The sequence below is a fragment of the Alligator sinensis genome, unplaced genomic scaffold, assembly GCF_000455745.1.
Source record: "Alligator sinensis unplaced genomic scaffold, ASM45574v1 scaffold983_1, whole genome shotgun sequence".
Classification (NCBI taxonomy): domain Eukaryota; kingdom Metazoa; phylum Chordata; order Crocodylia; family Alligatoridae; genus Alligator; species Alligator sinensis.
Window position 1 is genome coordinate 2,267,346 of NW_005842015.1, and position 16,372 is coordinate 2,283,717.

At 39.7% G+C, this 16,372-nt stretch overlaps 1 protein-coding gene across 7 annotated transcripts in view; it reads right to left on the reverse strand.

Moving 5' to 3' along the window:
- The window catches only part of KCNQ1 (potassium voltage-gated channel subfamily Q member 1), a 587,589-nt gene that overhangs the window by 405,971 nt on the left and 165,246 nt on the right, over nucleotides 1-16,372 (reverse strand). For all 7 annotated transcript variants that reach the window (XM_025202130.1, XM_025202133.1, XM_025202129.1 and 4 more), the window contains 3 exons: nucleotides 15,690-15,786; nucleotides 14,119-14,259; nucleotides 1,400-1,510 (listed from right to left, as the gene is read on the reverse strand). In XM_025202130.1, coding sequence (XP_025057915.1) covers nucleotides 1,400-1,510; nucleotides 14,119-14,259; nucleotides 15,690-15,786 — 349 coding nt within the window. The remainder of the gene's footprint in view (nucleotides 1-1,399; nucleotides 1,511-14,118; nucleotides 14,260-15,689; nucleotides 15,787-16,372) is intronic.

Sequence of the window (16,372 nt, forward strand, 5' to 3'; positions counted from 1 at the left end):
CCCTCCCCTACCCTGGGGTTCTTTAAGAGGAGGTTAGACAGGCATCTAGATGGGGTCATCTAGACCCAGCGCTCTTTCCTGCATATGCAGGGGGTTGGACTCGATGATCTATTGAGGTCCCTTCCGACCCTAACATCTATGAATCTATGAATCTATAAAATCACTCAGGCACGTAAATTCATTAGATATCTCCATCTTGGCCTCAAAACCTCTTAGGAGGCTTGGCTCAGACTACTGCTCATGCTCTGAAGCAGCCCAGGTCACTTGTGTAAGAATGTTTGAGCCAGACCGGAAGCAGTGGCCATGGAGGAAGGCAGGCAAAGCAATGGAATGGAGTTCCTCCTGCCTGACTGGGATAACTCAGCTGCAGAGAACTGGGGAGAAACTATAAAAAGAGGCAAAGCAGCTTACTGATGAGAATGGTAAGTGGAGAGAAAGGATTCAATTAGAAAAGATTCAAGTTTGGGAGTTTTTTCTTGTTTTTTGTTGGTGTTTTGTTTTGATTTTGTTTTGTTTTGTTGCCATCCTGGGGGCGGACCTTTATGTCATTTATTTAATTTATTTCAATAAAGTCAAAATAAATGCTTTAAAATAAAAAGTAATTTTATCTGTCAAAATTATAAAAAAATAAAAATGGAATTCTTCCAACACCAATCATAACAGAGCTTAGGTGTGAGTTAAGCCTCTAAATGGCTGATCATCAGGATCACTTCTGATCAGGCACAGTAGCCTAAGCCAAGATGCTTAGGTATCTTTTCAAGCCAATATGGAGGCACCTCATGAATCTAGGTACATAAGTGTTTTTTGAAGCTCAACTGCTGTAGTAAAATTAATCTGGATTGCTCTTTGTTACGTAGGCAGCTAAATTCCACCAAACCTTCTTTAGTCACTTACAAGTTTGATTTGATCTGTCCCTTAATCCTTTCAAAGCCATGTACAGAAATGTGTATACACTAATAAATATTTTGGGCCTACGTATCCTGATTTAATCGGGAACTAAATCATATGTTTAAATTCATCTTTATTCAACAAAAGTGCTTAGCAAAAGCTTAAAATATGTTTGACGTCTCAGGGAATTAAAGGCTAAATCAATCTTATCACACTCACTGAAAGAGTAATCATTAAGGCAATTAACATATACATTACGTTATTTAACACCTCTCAAATCAGCAGAAAATGTTATTCTAGTATAAAATTTCATTTTCAGACTGAAACATCCATTTCTCAAAATATTCTAGCAAATACAATGCTTATATAAAACTAAATACAAGAAAGGCTGCTTTTTATCTACTTAAGATATTATAAAAGTATGAAGAGGAATTGAAACTATTATTTATATAATATGCATTTATTAATCCATTCAAAAATAAACAGTCAGTAATAAGATAAAAGAACATACCGCAGGAAGGGCAAAGAATGAAATAGCAAAAACTGAAAAACAAGAAGCAATGGTCTTTCCTATCCAAGTCTGAGGCACCTTATCCCCATAACCAATAGTTGTAACAGTCACCTATAAAGAAAAATACATATTACATTATCAGCAAACATAAATGTTGTACTCTTCAGACATTTTTACATGAACACTCAGTGTGTTACTGTTAAACTTGTAGAATTATGCGCAAGTCTAATTTTAGCACCAAAATCTTACTTCACCAGTCAGACTGAAGAAAAATGAAAAAAAAATTAGTAATTATTACATCAGGTCCACATGAAACATTTTCCCCCCCTTTACTCTGGTAAAATCAAAAACTGAAAAGAAAATACTGGTTCAACTATTTCAACAGTCTAAGTTACCAAATGTTCTCAGACAGCAACTCCTTTAATTCTGAACAGAACCCAGGACCAGACCCTAGACACTAGGGTACTGGTTATATTTTGATTTACCCCACTATCTGCATAACCTTAGGAAAATTAATTCATCCCCCCCCTTGTGCAAAAAGAGTATAGGAAATTGAATTACAATAAAGTATGTGTACATTGTAAAGTAAAAATATTAATTTAGGTTGTCATGACTTGGAAAGCATTAGAGTACATGAAATTGCTGGGACATGGGTTAGCTGCCAGCCCAATTCAGAATTGCTGATTTTATTTATGTGCAAGAGATGTTTGCTAAGGCTATAACATTACTGTTACATCTGAAGGACACATACAGTGAACCTGTATGATACTACAGGGGTCAATTATAAAATACATTAGAGCCTAGTGTTAATGGAAATCATCATGGCAAAAGTTAAGCAATTTCATAGAGAAATTGAGCAAAACAGATTAACAAATCCTTAACAATGCAGCCTGTTCAATGAATTACTAAATTTACATAGCACGTCAACAGCAAACAGCATAACTTACAACACAGAGGAAATACCTGTAAAGTTAGGTTTTCAAGATGTGGATGTGAAGATTACCACAACACCTATGTAGCATAACAAGGTTTATCGAGGCTGTAGGCTGTACTGAGTCATTATTTACAGGAAACTGAGGCTTACTTGTATGCCCTCCAGCACTAATAGAATCTGCTATAACAACGAAAGTACGGTAGGTGTAAACTCCATCTCCAGGATTAGTTAAATTTACACAAAGCATTTCCAAGTTTGGAATTTTGGCCAGTTGGGTGGCTAATTTTATCTAGAGACAAGTGGTAAACTGGATCTGGCATTGGATCGGGGCATTGGAGACGTATTCAAATCCAAGATCTTTCACTCACTCAAACAATTACACTCTGTAAGTTGCTTTACTTGTGCCTTGCCTCCCTTCCTACCATGTTTTACTTTTTTAGATAATTTTTTCAAGGGATAGAAAGTCTGGCTTGAGGCCCTTGCCTGTCTTTGATAATGCTCCTGTTATAAGGCAGGAATGAGTTGGTGGATATGCCACAGCCATCTCAAACAAGAGGTCAGATTCCCCTTGGTTCTATCCTGCACATTCTTTTATACCTTGTACTTATGATCGGTATTAGGTAGGGTAGGAAGCAGCCTAGGAAAGATGCCACAGTTTTATTTTGTTAAGAAAAAAGGGTGGGGGAGGGATATTTTGAGTGTTTCTATAGAATAATTCTGCCAGGGTACAGATTCTGTGGTGAAGGGAGGTAATTCTGGCACCACTGCTAACTTGGTGCCTATGGCAGACACCCCTCTTGCCACCCCTAGTTATGCTACTAGGAAAATACATATTGTTCAATGGTGCAAGTTGATTAATTTTATTTAAAGAATATTTTGAAAATTGGAGTCCAAATCAGGGTACGCGTAAAAGCTAACATTTTCCTCTCCAGTCCAACCTGTAATGCAAGTGATTCTCATCCAGGGTGATGGGCCACCCTGGGATGCCACAAGATCCTTTGAAGGGTACCACAGGAAGCATGAAGAGATAAGTGAGGTATGAGTAGACAAGCAGATAGAGAGCAGGCTCAACCTCTCCCTGCCTGGCTGTTCCCCTGCCCTCACTGCCTGGACCCTCTGCAAGGAGGCAAATACTGTAATAAATACATTCGTATCTGAAATAGGGTGCTGCTCAGTTTACAAAAATGATGGAGGGGTGCCTGGAGGCTACTGCTCTAATGCATCCACAAACATATTTTATTCCAAAATCACACAAACCTCCTTCCCTCCCTCTCCCCACATATATATCTTATTTCCTGGTTGAAATTTCATGTGTTAAGTTTCAACCCTGCATAAACTTTTACAGCCAGGTTTTAAGCCCCTAAAGAGCAGAATACTAATTGTACAGTTGTAAAATAGGAGTTTATAATGGAAATCCTGACACTGCCTCTACTCTAGCACTGAAAATGCATTGCCATAATGAAACTAAATTGATCCAAGTGCTCACACATTAAATTTTCATTGCAAATCAGCAGGAGAAGCTAACTGCTTTAATTAAGAACAAGATCATATGTACTCATTCACCATTTCAGAACTTTGATCTGGTGCACATCACCACAGGGACTGTGTTAAATTTAATCTTGTTCCAATTAAACATCAATAGTCTAGAGGAGGGAATGTGAAGCAACAAGATTACAACAAGAAATAGGAAGATTAGTCAGTACTGAAGAGAAAAGGGATCATATTTAAGACACCTGGACAAAACGAGAGACCATAATTTAAATCAAGGACATAATGCTTTCTTTTCCTGACAGTGTGCTCAGAGCACCTCACACAGATTGGGGCAGATATGCAGCTGCCAAACATGGCTTTCAAGACTCCAAGGTCTACAGAGGAAATAAAAATTGGCAAATGCCACAAAACAGAGAGCAAACAAAAAACCAAGAGGTTAATAATTGGCCAAACAAGTACTGGGAAATTTCCTTAAACAGAAGTGCTTCAATCTCTTTCTCTCTCTCTTTTTGGAACACGGCAACCTCAAAAGAATTGAGACAGATATTTTTCAGGATATGAAATGCCTCTCTAAAGAATTTTTCTTCACTTACAACCAGACCCTATATTAACTAAGCAATATTGGGGAAGTGTTTGTCGTATAAGCTACTTAAAGCCCTATGGGATATTCAAATCCACACCACACTGATACAATTTCCACAACCTGTGCAATGAAACTATAATCAACTGGTTCAGATGCTTTCCTCTTTGCCCACCCAACAAGATGAGAAGCAGCTTCCAACCTTCCTTCCTTTTTTTGTGTCCTCTGGTGACAAGGTATTTAGCAGAATTTGCAGGTGTGTTGGAATCTGACAGGGCTGTACTTTGAACACTTCTGCTATGGCCTCAAACTTGTGACTGCTGGGTTGTCACCTGTGGACCTTAGTGCCCATGCCACCCCAGGCTCATAGCTCCCAATCAGAATGAATGTTCTTATGCTATTCACTGCTTGCCATCTTACATGGTGACTTCCAGTTGTGCATAGTGAATGGAAAGTGGTTCCTTTCCATTTTGGTAGATTTTTACACTGACATTGCACAGCTAGAAAAGATTAGATTTCCTGAAATACAATAAATAGGTGGGCTTGATAATTTTAAATCAATACCTAACAATGATCTTCCTGGATGCTGCTAGGTTACATAAATATTCTCCTACATCTTGTGACAATCTCAAAGCACTTTTTAAGCACAAACCAGTTCAGGCTCATAACACCTCCCTGAGGTAAATAAGGAATAAGGCAGAGTAGAATAGACCTTATAGACTAACTAAATAATATATACAGAGAAAGAGTAAAAGCTTTTGTGTACTCAAATTCACTTCATCAGCTGCTGTGAAAGGGCAGCACAGAGCAGTGTATGAAGTGGAATGAGTGATTTGAATACAAAAGATACTAAAAAATAAGAACAGAATGTGGACTATGCCATTATCTACAACTAGATAATGTTGCCGTAGCTGGGGTGGACTGCAGCAGCTGATGAACAGTATACAGAACACCTATGTGTATACTAAATTCATTTTCTTTCTACTTTGAAAAGTAGAAAGTACTAGGAACATCAGGAAAGACCACGGAGTATAGCCTCTTGTTGTCAAAGGCAACTGCATCTCGTAACTCCAGACATAAACTGATCAAGCTACATCTTTAAACAAGTTGGATTTTGCCCCTCTCAAGCTCCTTCTGGAAAACTGTTTCAAAATCTCAGTCCCCTGACAGTTAAAAGCCTTCCTCTAATCACCAGCCAAAATATATTCATAGCTAGTTTACATCTAGATATTTTTGTACTTCAAATTAATGTTTAACCCTGCCTGGCATAGATATAGTATTCTATCATATCTTCTCTCAGCCTTTGTTTTGCTAGGTCAAACAAGCCAAGCTTTTTAAACTTCTCTAGGACCCCCTAACTATTCCAGGTATCACACAATTATCTTAAAACCAGCTACATGTGCAAAGCCATTAACCACGCCATAAAAAGTCCATCCAGCTATAAAGTTAGACCTTGTAAATGTGTCCTAACTTTATAGCTGGTTGCTATCGAGCTTTAATTTGCAAGTGTAGCAGGGTCTCCCCTATGGCTGGGAGCCCTGTCAACTGATGGGGGTCCCAGTCACAGGAGTACACCATGCCCAGCCAGAGCTGAGACTCCCACAACTGAGGGGACTCTCAGCCCCAGCACCTGCCGACTCTGGGTCCCAGGAGCATAGGGACCCAGAGTCCCACATCTGTGCACACTGGGCACTGGGATGCAGCTGGGTCCCAGCAGCTAAGCGGTGTGGCTACCCCAGGGGTATGTGAAACCCCTGGGCCTTGAAGATTGCAGCAGCCATGATCTCCTAGGCTCAGGGTGCATGAAATGGCAGGAGGCGCAACTGTGTGGATCGCACACTGGATCCCATCATTCCTCTACCTGCACGTGTACAGGAGGCCCTAGTAACAGAAAGAGAGAGCAGTGCTTAGCTGTGTGTCAGGGCTGACTTGCCCCTTAAAGATGAGCTCATCCAGACTCGCATGAGCTTTCATAGGTGACAGCTTATGAATGGATAAATTTGATGAAGTAGACTGTTGCCTATGAAAGCTTACACCTCTCTGAACAAGTTAGTCTCTAAGGGGTCACCATGCCCTGTTTTCTGCCTGGTAACATAGGCTGTCCAATTCTCCTAATCATTTAGTGACCCTTCTCTGCAAGAATCACAAGATTTAAGATGGAAACCCAAGTCCTTCCCTGGATGACAGACAACACATAAAAATAATAGCGCTGTGTTGTATTACTAAGGAGATGAGGAAAAATCCAGAATTTTTTTTTCCAGACTACAAGGCCAGTTAACCTAGGGGAAACTAACCTTCCCAAGGATTTAAAACCACCCAAGAGGTGTAGTATTTATAATTTGGTAAACCGTAAAAGAAATTTTATAACAGTGTCTTGATTATTTTTTTTTTTTGTTCATGAGTTAAATGTCCTGATCCTAAAGCCAACAAAAATAATAATCCAATGGCCATGCACACACAGAGGCAGTAGAAGTCATAGGGAATACAGGCTGCTTTGTATTCATGCCTGATAATTAATCCATTGTTAGTTGTTTAGATTTTCCAGTATAGTGATACCCACTCCTTTTGTTTGGGATACTACAGGCTGCAGCATGCCAGCCTGTCTTTGCTTACTGATTAAATGAATGGAAACAGTGGGAGGTTAGCTGGCCACTATCAATCAGGGTGCACACAAAGTCAAAAGCTAACAGAAGGTATTCTAATAACAAGCTTTGATAACTTTGTACAAACCCCATTTCTGCATAATCTGCATAAACACCATGTAAATAACATATCACTGCATTTAACATCTCTCTGGCAAGGTTCTACTGACAAGTCCCACAAACACAAAACAAGGCAGCTTATCTATCCAAGTAGTGTCCTCTAAATCTCCATCAGCAAGATGAAAGGAAATGTATATGGAAAATTTACAACATGCAGACATTCTGACAAGAGTTCAAGAAAATCCTATGGAGAATTTCTTCCGTTCAGCATTGGTTAGTAGATTATATTTAATAATACATAATAATATTTATATGGGAAAGCAGAAGCACTATCTAGATGGCACAGGTTATAAACAAAGTAGAGGAAATTCAGAGCACCAAAACATATGCATGATAATTAAGCATATTAGAAAGAAGTGGGCCATGGCCAGAATTCAGACACCTACTTCTGAAATATTTTAGATCATTCATGAAAGAAGCATTCTAGCTGGTTGTTGGGTATAGCCGTTTTGGTCTAAGGACATAGGCAGACATTTGTAGAATATATCCTGGGTAGATGTGATATCTTTTATTAGACCAACTAAATAGTTGGAAAAATTGTTCTTTGCAAGCTTTCGGGCACAAACATCCTTCTTCAGACATAGAGAGAGTCTGCTGGTGAATTCACTGAGAAAAACAGAGTGGGAAAAACACAGCAGCTTGGAGATTTTCCCCCGTTTTTGTGGAAGGATAAGGAGGGTATCGTTGATTTTTTAATCACGGTCTTTGTATCTAGATACAAGTTTGTCTGTAGAAAGCAAACTTATTTTTCTGACATACAAGGATGTGCATCAACTTTGCATAATGCCACATAAACGGTATCTGCTCACTTCAAAAGCTGATGTGCTACAGAGAGATGCCCAAAGAGTCCAACAGATTGTTCAAGGGAGGACCCAAGTTGGACTGACTGGTAAATACACTATGAAGGCCCCAAGTAAATTCAAATTAAACAAGAGAGACCAATTTAGAGTGGGGGAACTAAGGAACAGAGAAGCTAGGCAACTTATCTAAGATTATATAAGAAATCTGTTAAGTAGATTCATAGTTGTTAGGGGCTTGAAGAGACCTTTCAAGATCATCAGGTCCAGCCCCCCTGTGCTTGGGCAGGAAAGACTGCTAGGGTCAGATGACCCCAGCAAGGTAAGCATCCAGATGATTTTTGAAGGCAGCCAGACTAGGTGATTGTACCACTTCTGGGGGGAGTCTATTCCAGACCCTGGACACTTGAGTTATAAAGAAGTTTTCCTTATGTCTAATCTTCTACCAATATATGACCAGTAGTCAAGTTTTCCCCTGGGGAGCTCTGGTGAACAGACATTCTCCCAGTCCCTGATGTGCACCCCTTATATACTCATAGGCTGCCACCAAGTCCCCTCTCAGTCTTCTCTTCTTCAGGCTGAACAGATGTTTGAAATGCATCGGAAGATCCATGCCAGGGTTTTGTTTGCTTTGCAGCATTGCATTGGTGGCTCATGTTCATCTATGGTTTATCAAGACCCCTAGGTCTCTTTTGGTCGTGGTGATAGTAAGTATAGCACTGCTGAGCCTGTAAGCATGTTGCAGATTGTTTCTCCCCAGGCGGAGCACCTTACCCTTCTCAGTGTTGAATATCATCAGATTTTGATCTGCCCAGCTTACAAGCCTGCCCAGGTCAACCTGTATCCATCAGCCTATCCTCCAGCATGACCACAGTCCCTCATAGTTTGGTGTCATTTCTGAATTTTGCCAGTCCACTTTTAACACCCAAATCCAATGAATATCTTAAAAAGCACCAGTCCAAGTACTGAACCCTGAGGGACACCACTGGTTACCAAGTGCCATGTTGACTCAGTTCCCTTATTGAGGCGGCGTCTTACCTGATTAGAGAAGGAAATGAGGTTGGTCAGGCATGACCAGCCCACAATGAAGCCATGTTGGCTATCTATTAGAATATTGCCTTCCGTTAGTCTATTGCTAATGGATTCTTTGATATTTTTTTCCAGGATTTTTCCAGGGACTGAGGTCAAACTGACTGGCCTATAATTCTCTGGATCCTCCTTCTTAATTTTCTTGTAGATAGGCAGCACATTGCCCCTCTTCCAGTCTTCTGGAACCTCTCCCAAATGCCATAAGTTTTCAAATAGTTTTGCCATGGGTTGTGCGATGGCATCAGTCAATTCTTTCAGCACTCTCAGCACTCTTTCAGCATATCTCAGTCCTATATATGTAAGACCTGTACCCACTTGATTTAAGAAGTAAATATAGAGAATTCCACAAGCTGAGGAATTTCATTACTCAGCTGAAATCAATGAAGTTGTGGCTGTTTACCATAGCTAAGGATTTGGCCTAGAACATAATCATTTTCTAGAAGGAAATGTTCTTCATTGTTGTGGTTTCACAGAAATGGAAGATCACACCCTAAAATCTCTTTGCACTTCTCTAATCAGAATTCTCTCCTACCTCCTTGGTATCTTTTATTAAAAATCCATGGATAGGTGAAAAAAAATGGTGATCTTAGTATTCTTTACATGCAAGACTATCTTTATCTGTATTCTGCAAACAAAAACTTTGTAAGGCTTTCTTCCACATCTATCCCACAGTTCTTACTTAAGTGAGGATGAAAAACCATTTGAAGCTGCTTGTCGAGTCAATGTTCAGCAAGAAGGGGGCAGTTGCATAGATCCTAGGCAAACAACATCTTGAAATATGAATCACCTCTTACTTAAAAACCCTATGAAACCCTGAAAAAAGTCTGGAAAAAGAGGTGATGCAGTTGAGTTTAGTTTCTTTGTTTAGTAGAGTCCTAAAGAATGCACAAATTTGTTATTTCTTGGGTCCCAAACTGAACTCAGGGTATAATCTACAAAAGATTTTAAACTGCATTTTACAACACTTAAATTATGAAGGATTTCTTTTACTAGGTAGCATTTCAATGAGGCTATTAAATGATGAGTGTAGACTAAATCAATCTGATCTGGAAGACTGCATATGCTTAATTTAGGCACAGGAGTAATTCCCATCCTTATTTAATAAAGCACATATGCAAGTGCTTACAGCTGACTGATTTTCAATGGAATTTAAGCATGTGCTTATGTTTTTCTAATAGATACATGATTGCTCACATGCTTAAAATTAAGCAGATGTCTAATTGCTTTGCTGAGATGAGAATCTTAATGAGAAGGCAAACAATAGATAGACAGATATCTATGAATTAAAATTAAAAAGAGACAGAGAATTCTTTCCACTAAAAAAGGTACCTGGCAGACACAATTGGTAAGAATCCAGTTCAAAGAAACACGTACAGTCTCTAATAATCATGCAGAGCTATGTTCGATAATTGATCATGGCAAATGGTGTTCATGATCAAAGAGCCTTCAGCAACAGCAATCTGCATAATGGTTTTCCTGAATGATGTTTGCTCAGATGTGGGGGACGGAAATACTGTATCATGCAATAGATATCAAAAGCAGAGCTCCCCTCGATTTGCCCCAGGCGTGGTTTGGCTTAATAGCCAAGGAAGAAAGGAACAGGAACAGGGAACAAATAATGTTTCCTGAAAGTGATGCTCTTTGACAAGCTTGGCAAGAACATCTGACCTACTGATTTTTTTCCCCTGTATTCTTTTGAAACATGGTAGTCTGTAAGACTACCAATCCCCATATAAAGGAATGCTGAGCCACAAGAGCTTGGGAGCTTTTCCTGCTTGTTTTTCTGGAGGGACTAGGAGGTTACTGTTGATTTTTAAAATCACAGTCTCTGTATCTAGATACAAGTTTGTCTGCAGAAAGCAAACCTATTCTTCTGATATACAAGGATGTGCATCAACTTTGCATAATGCCACATAAATGGTGTTTGCTCACTTCAAAAGCTGATGTGCTACAGAGAAATGCCCAGAGTCCAACAGATTGTTCAAAGGAGGACCCCAGTTGAACTGACTGGCAAATACACTCTGAAGGCCCCAAATAAATTCACATTAAACAAAAGAGACCAATTTAGGTGGGGGAGAACTGAGGAACAGAGAAGCTAGGCAACTTATTTGAGATCATACAAGAAATCTGTTAAGTGGCAGAAAATTGAGCACAGGTCTATGCTACCCTAGGTTAGCAAACTAAGCACTAAACCATCCTTACTCTTCACAGGAATGCTTTCCTCAGGGCTGTAGTCTCATAAATACACCCATGTGACCAGTCTCCCATTCAGTGTCTTCTCATCCAGGCCAAACTGTCACCTTATTCTTTTTCCAATCCCTTGGGACCAGGATCAAAGTCAACAGGCAGCAATTCCACAGTGGCAAGACAGAAACAGAGGCATCTATCCTGCCAAGACAAGCATCCAGAAGGAAAAAGGTAATATGGCCTCACCAATGGCCTATGTTTGCACATCACCACAGTGGTCTGTAGCCTGGAGTTCTACTGGTTCTATCCATGGTCATGGTTTCTCAGGTAACAGTAGAGATTTATGAAGTATTTCTCATATATTGCAGGCCAGGGCGTTGTAAATGTTTCTCACCGACTAAAACTTTTCAGGAGTTATCATTACTATAATACCCTTGAGTTAGTGATAAACAGGATCTCGTTGGATTATATTAAGTTAGTATTAACTTAAAATACTTGGACTGGGAAAACACCCAAGCCAGCACCACACCTCTACTATAAATGGGGCCCATGATTAAGCCTGGTAAATGTATACATTTATCATAGAAGGCAAGGTAGATTTGCACCTATTTTATATATATCTGCTTTGATTAGGTGTAGATCTACCCTGCCTTCTACTTGACTTCAGACTAACATAGCTAACTACATCTCTAAATTTACTGTAAATTAGAGATGGTGAGGAGAGGTATCCATCACTCCCACAACTGAATAATTTATTCCCTGAAGCGAGGCATGAGTGCATTTTTATAGGCTAACTGGTTTCACTCCTACTAAGAAAAGTTTTACTGTAATTTTAGGAGACCAGTCATACCTGTCAAATGTACTACTTTCAGTAGTAAGATCAAGGACACTGAACATTTTAGATGTGGCTGCATCTGCCACTGTTAATTAAAGTGTCATGTGAACCCTGTACTGAAGAACTACAAATGCTTTACTTTCATGAAAGATATGAAAAAGTAACTTGCCTAAATTGTACTTCCTTCTGCTGAATGGCAAATGTCCTGATCTTAAAAGTGGCTATACTTTGTCTTGGTGGACAGGAAGAGAAAAGCCCATGAAGTTCTCAATATCAGCCTATAACAAGATAAATTGTTGGATTCACAAGAAGGCTATTTACGCATTTCAGCAGCAGGATACCTGCAGTATCAGATATCATCAATGAATGTTTCAGAGCTTGAAAAGCTGGTTGTACAGTCTTCAGGAATTGAAGGGGCAAAATAACCTAAACTCCAGCTGGGTCCCAGCAGCCATGGGGCATGGCCACAATCTTCCAGCCTTGAGGGTGCCTGAAAACTCCAGGGCTGGGAGATTGCAGGAGCTGAGGCTCCCAACCACAGGAGCTTGCTTCTTTTTGGTACAAGGGGAGCTTGGGATCAGGCTTCCCCTGCGCTGGCAATAAGGTGTGATAGGATCTAATGAGCAACCTCACAACCATGCCTCCTGCAATGCCACATGTTCATGACTGTGTAGATCATGCATTAGACCCCATTGTACCCTTACCTGCACAAGTAGAGGGTCCCTAACATGGCATCCTGCCCCGCCTTCAGTTCACTAAGAAATAGTTCTATAGTGATAGCAATGACATAACCAGGAAATAATAAGATACAGAGTGGTTGAAAGAATAGCTTCATCTCTTATGTTTATAGCCTTATGATAAGAAATACCAGGCAAAAGAAAAGACACTGTTCTGAAAAAAAACACTGCAACCTTTGAAATAATCTATAGGCTACATTTTAAAAGTCAGAGAGGGAAAACAAAAGGAAAATAGAAGCAAAAAAATGGAAATCCCAAAATATGGCCACTAAACTGTTCAATATTTGCATATGGGAGCAGAGGACAGAGGTGGGAGAGTGAGAGAGAGAGGATCATCACTAGTAGGGATGAACAAATTGGTACATTTACTGGGACAGCTAAATAGACAAGGCTGGAATCAGAAGGCCTAATTCTGATTCTTGTCTTTATCAAAACATGCCACAGAAATATTTTATTCATCGTGTCAGTATGAGAGCTAAGTAGAGCTAAGATTCCCACTAACTGAGCCATCCTTTCTTCTGCAATTCTGCTATCTGTTAGCTGCTCCTGGTAATGCAGCTCCCATTTCACAGCCTACAGACTGTTTTTTTAATACTAGCTAAAAACATTAACTCAGGTGTGGAAAAATTAACTCTGGCGAACATTAACTCAGGTGTAGAAATAACTTTCAGTGAAACATTGGATGCACTGCCAAGATGTTCAAGAAGGCTTGATTTTGTTTTATGGATCTAAAAGACATTCTAATGACTATAGGACTAAAGAAACAATGTCTTTTGTTTATTTTTGCCTAGCTTGTTGTATTTTTAAGCCATAATATATGATACAGCAAATTATGCATATTTGAATAAAGTTATATTTCCCTTTGCATTGATCTTAAACTAAATAATATAGGCCTAGGCTCCTAGCATATTAGTATAGAATCTAGTTTCTTTTTACTTGGAAAAAAAATGTGTTGTGTTACAAGTGATGATGCACCATACTGTCTGTACCTCGGTTTTTCAAACCCTAGATTTGTTCATGGAAGCAACCAACAATACAGAGCTAGCATAAACTGAGTGTGGTAAAGCAATAAGAACACTCCATTACACAGCAGCTTAACTGTTTGCCTAATTTAAAAAATATATCTGCAAGCTGCTGTTTCTGCAGTAGCATCTTGGCCTAACATGACAAGAAAAAAACAAAAGACTCTACGGTAGTTATAAGAGGTTACTTTAACCTTTGCTGCTGTTGCTAGAATTTTCCTACATCTATATAGACTTCAGGATGTTAACTGTTATTTGAAACTGCAAAAATGTACCATTACTTACAACTCCCCACCATAGGGCGTCCGCATAGCTGCCAAAGTCTATTTCTCCTGAGTCATTCACAGCATCTTTTTCAGCCAGATACACAAAATAAGAGGAAAAGATCAGGCCCAGAAATCCGATGTATAATGTGGTTATCAGCTCCTGAAATTAGAATTTATTTTTTTTTACCCAAAGAGCTTTGAACTACATAATATTTAATTTTTTGTGCAAAATAAATTAACCAAAAATGTAATTTCAGCAGCCTTTTCATGTAGATCATCAGACGCGCAGCTGGTACAAAGTTAACATACCTCCAGTAGTAGTGAGTGTTTTGTAGTGCTGAAACACTTATATTAGCTCAGGATCTGGCCCAGTGTGTTATGGAACTCCATTTATGTTTCAAAACAAGAATCTAAATTTAAAACACCTAACTGTCATGTTTTTTGTAAATCCAGTGGGTGAATTTTTTGCTAACTAAAAATCATAGTTTCATAGTTGTTAGGGGATGGAAGGGACTTTACAGATCATCAGGTCCAGTCCCCCTGCACTTGGGCAGGAAAGACTGATGGGATCAGATGACCCCAGCAAGATGGGTATTAAGACGCTTTTTGAAGATTGCCAGGGTAGGTGACTGTACCACGTCTGGGGACGCCTGTTCCAAACCCACAGCACTCAACTTGTAAAGAATGTTTTCCTTATGTCTAGCCTGAAGCAATCTTCAATCAGTTTGTGCCCATTATTTCTTGTCCTCCCCTGGGTGGCCTTGGTGAATAGATGCCCCCCAGGCCTTGACGTACGCCCCTGATATACTTATAGGCTTCCACCAAGTCCCCTCTGAGTCTTCTCTTCTCCAGGCTGAACAGTCCCAAGCATTTCAGCCTCTCCTCATATGACCTGGTCTCTAGGCCTCTAATCATGCACATGACCCTCCTTTGGACTCTGTCAAGCTTCTCCACATACTTCCTGAAGTGTGTCACCCAGAACTGGATACACTACTACAGCTGCGGGTTTCACCAAGACTGAGTAGAATGGGAGGATGACATCCTTTACCTTACTTGAGATGCCTTGGTAGATGCATGCCAGTATATGATTAGCTCTCCCAGTTATGGCATTGCATTGCATTGGTGGCTCATGTTCATTTTGCTGTCAATCATGACACCCAGGTCTTGTTCAGTTACGGTGCTGGCAAGCATAGCATTGCTGAGCCTGTAAGTGTGCTGTGGATTATTTCTTGTTGGACAACATTTTCAAAGGCATCTAAAATACCATTTTCAAAGCAATGTGACCATGTAGGAACCCATTTTTCAAGATATTTGGACACACCTTTCAATACTTGGCCTTTCAGTATCTAGGTCTCACTGAGGTCCCAAATCTCCAAGTTCTGAAAATGTTTTTAGGCAAAAATCAGCCTTAAGGATATTACCACTTATCCTTAAAACTCATGAAGGCAACAGGATTTGGATGAAATTCATCAATTGTATGTCCCTGAGTTCATGTGTTTTACAACACCACAATATTTTCCTGTGTTCCAAGACTTTGTAAGAAACAGCTGCAGGAGGTGTCATTCCATCCCTCTGCACAATCTAACTTACTTGTCTATGTATAAAAACAACTGATCCCAACAGTCTCCATGTGCCACCCTGACGGTCAACATGCAGCATTCGCAGAATCTGCAGAAAACGGATACCCCTGAAATACAATTTTTTAATAAGTTAGGCTCCAGCAGGCTGAGGCTACAAGACAAGGCATATAAAGAAAAGGAAGCATCTTTGAAAGGATAAGTTGAGAGAGACAGATCACTTCAGTTAGATAATTCCCATCAGTTTATAAGCTCCACTACTTCTCTGCCCCCATTGTTTATGCTGCTTACTGTTAGACTGAAGTGGGAGATTGGGTGGACAAGAAATAAACTTTCCTTTGGGCAGTTAGTAGGAATGCCCAATGTTGCAGAATTTCAGGAAGCAGACAGAATATTATAGAAATTATTCCCTTGCTGATCTCTGAATGTCTTGTCAAAGAGGAAGCACAACAAGCTTTTGAACATAACAAAAATTCCAAAGGAGAGGCCAAATTTTTATCAGAGACAAAGACAACAATTTAAAAATCCAGAAAGTCTGACATAGTTGGACAGGGGAAATAATCTACTAAGAGGGTATATCTATATGAGACGCCGTAATGTGCAGTAGCCTATTTTACTGTGCATTAGGGTGGCACAGCAAAACCTGTGCTATTGCACAGTAGAATTAGTCTACTTTGCATTAAATATCCCAAAAAA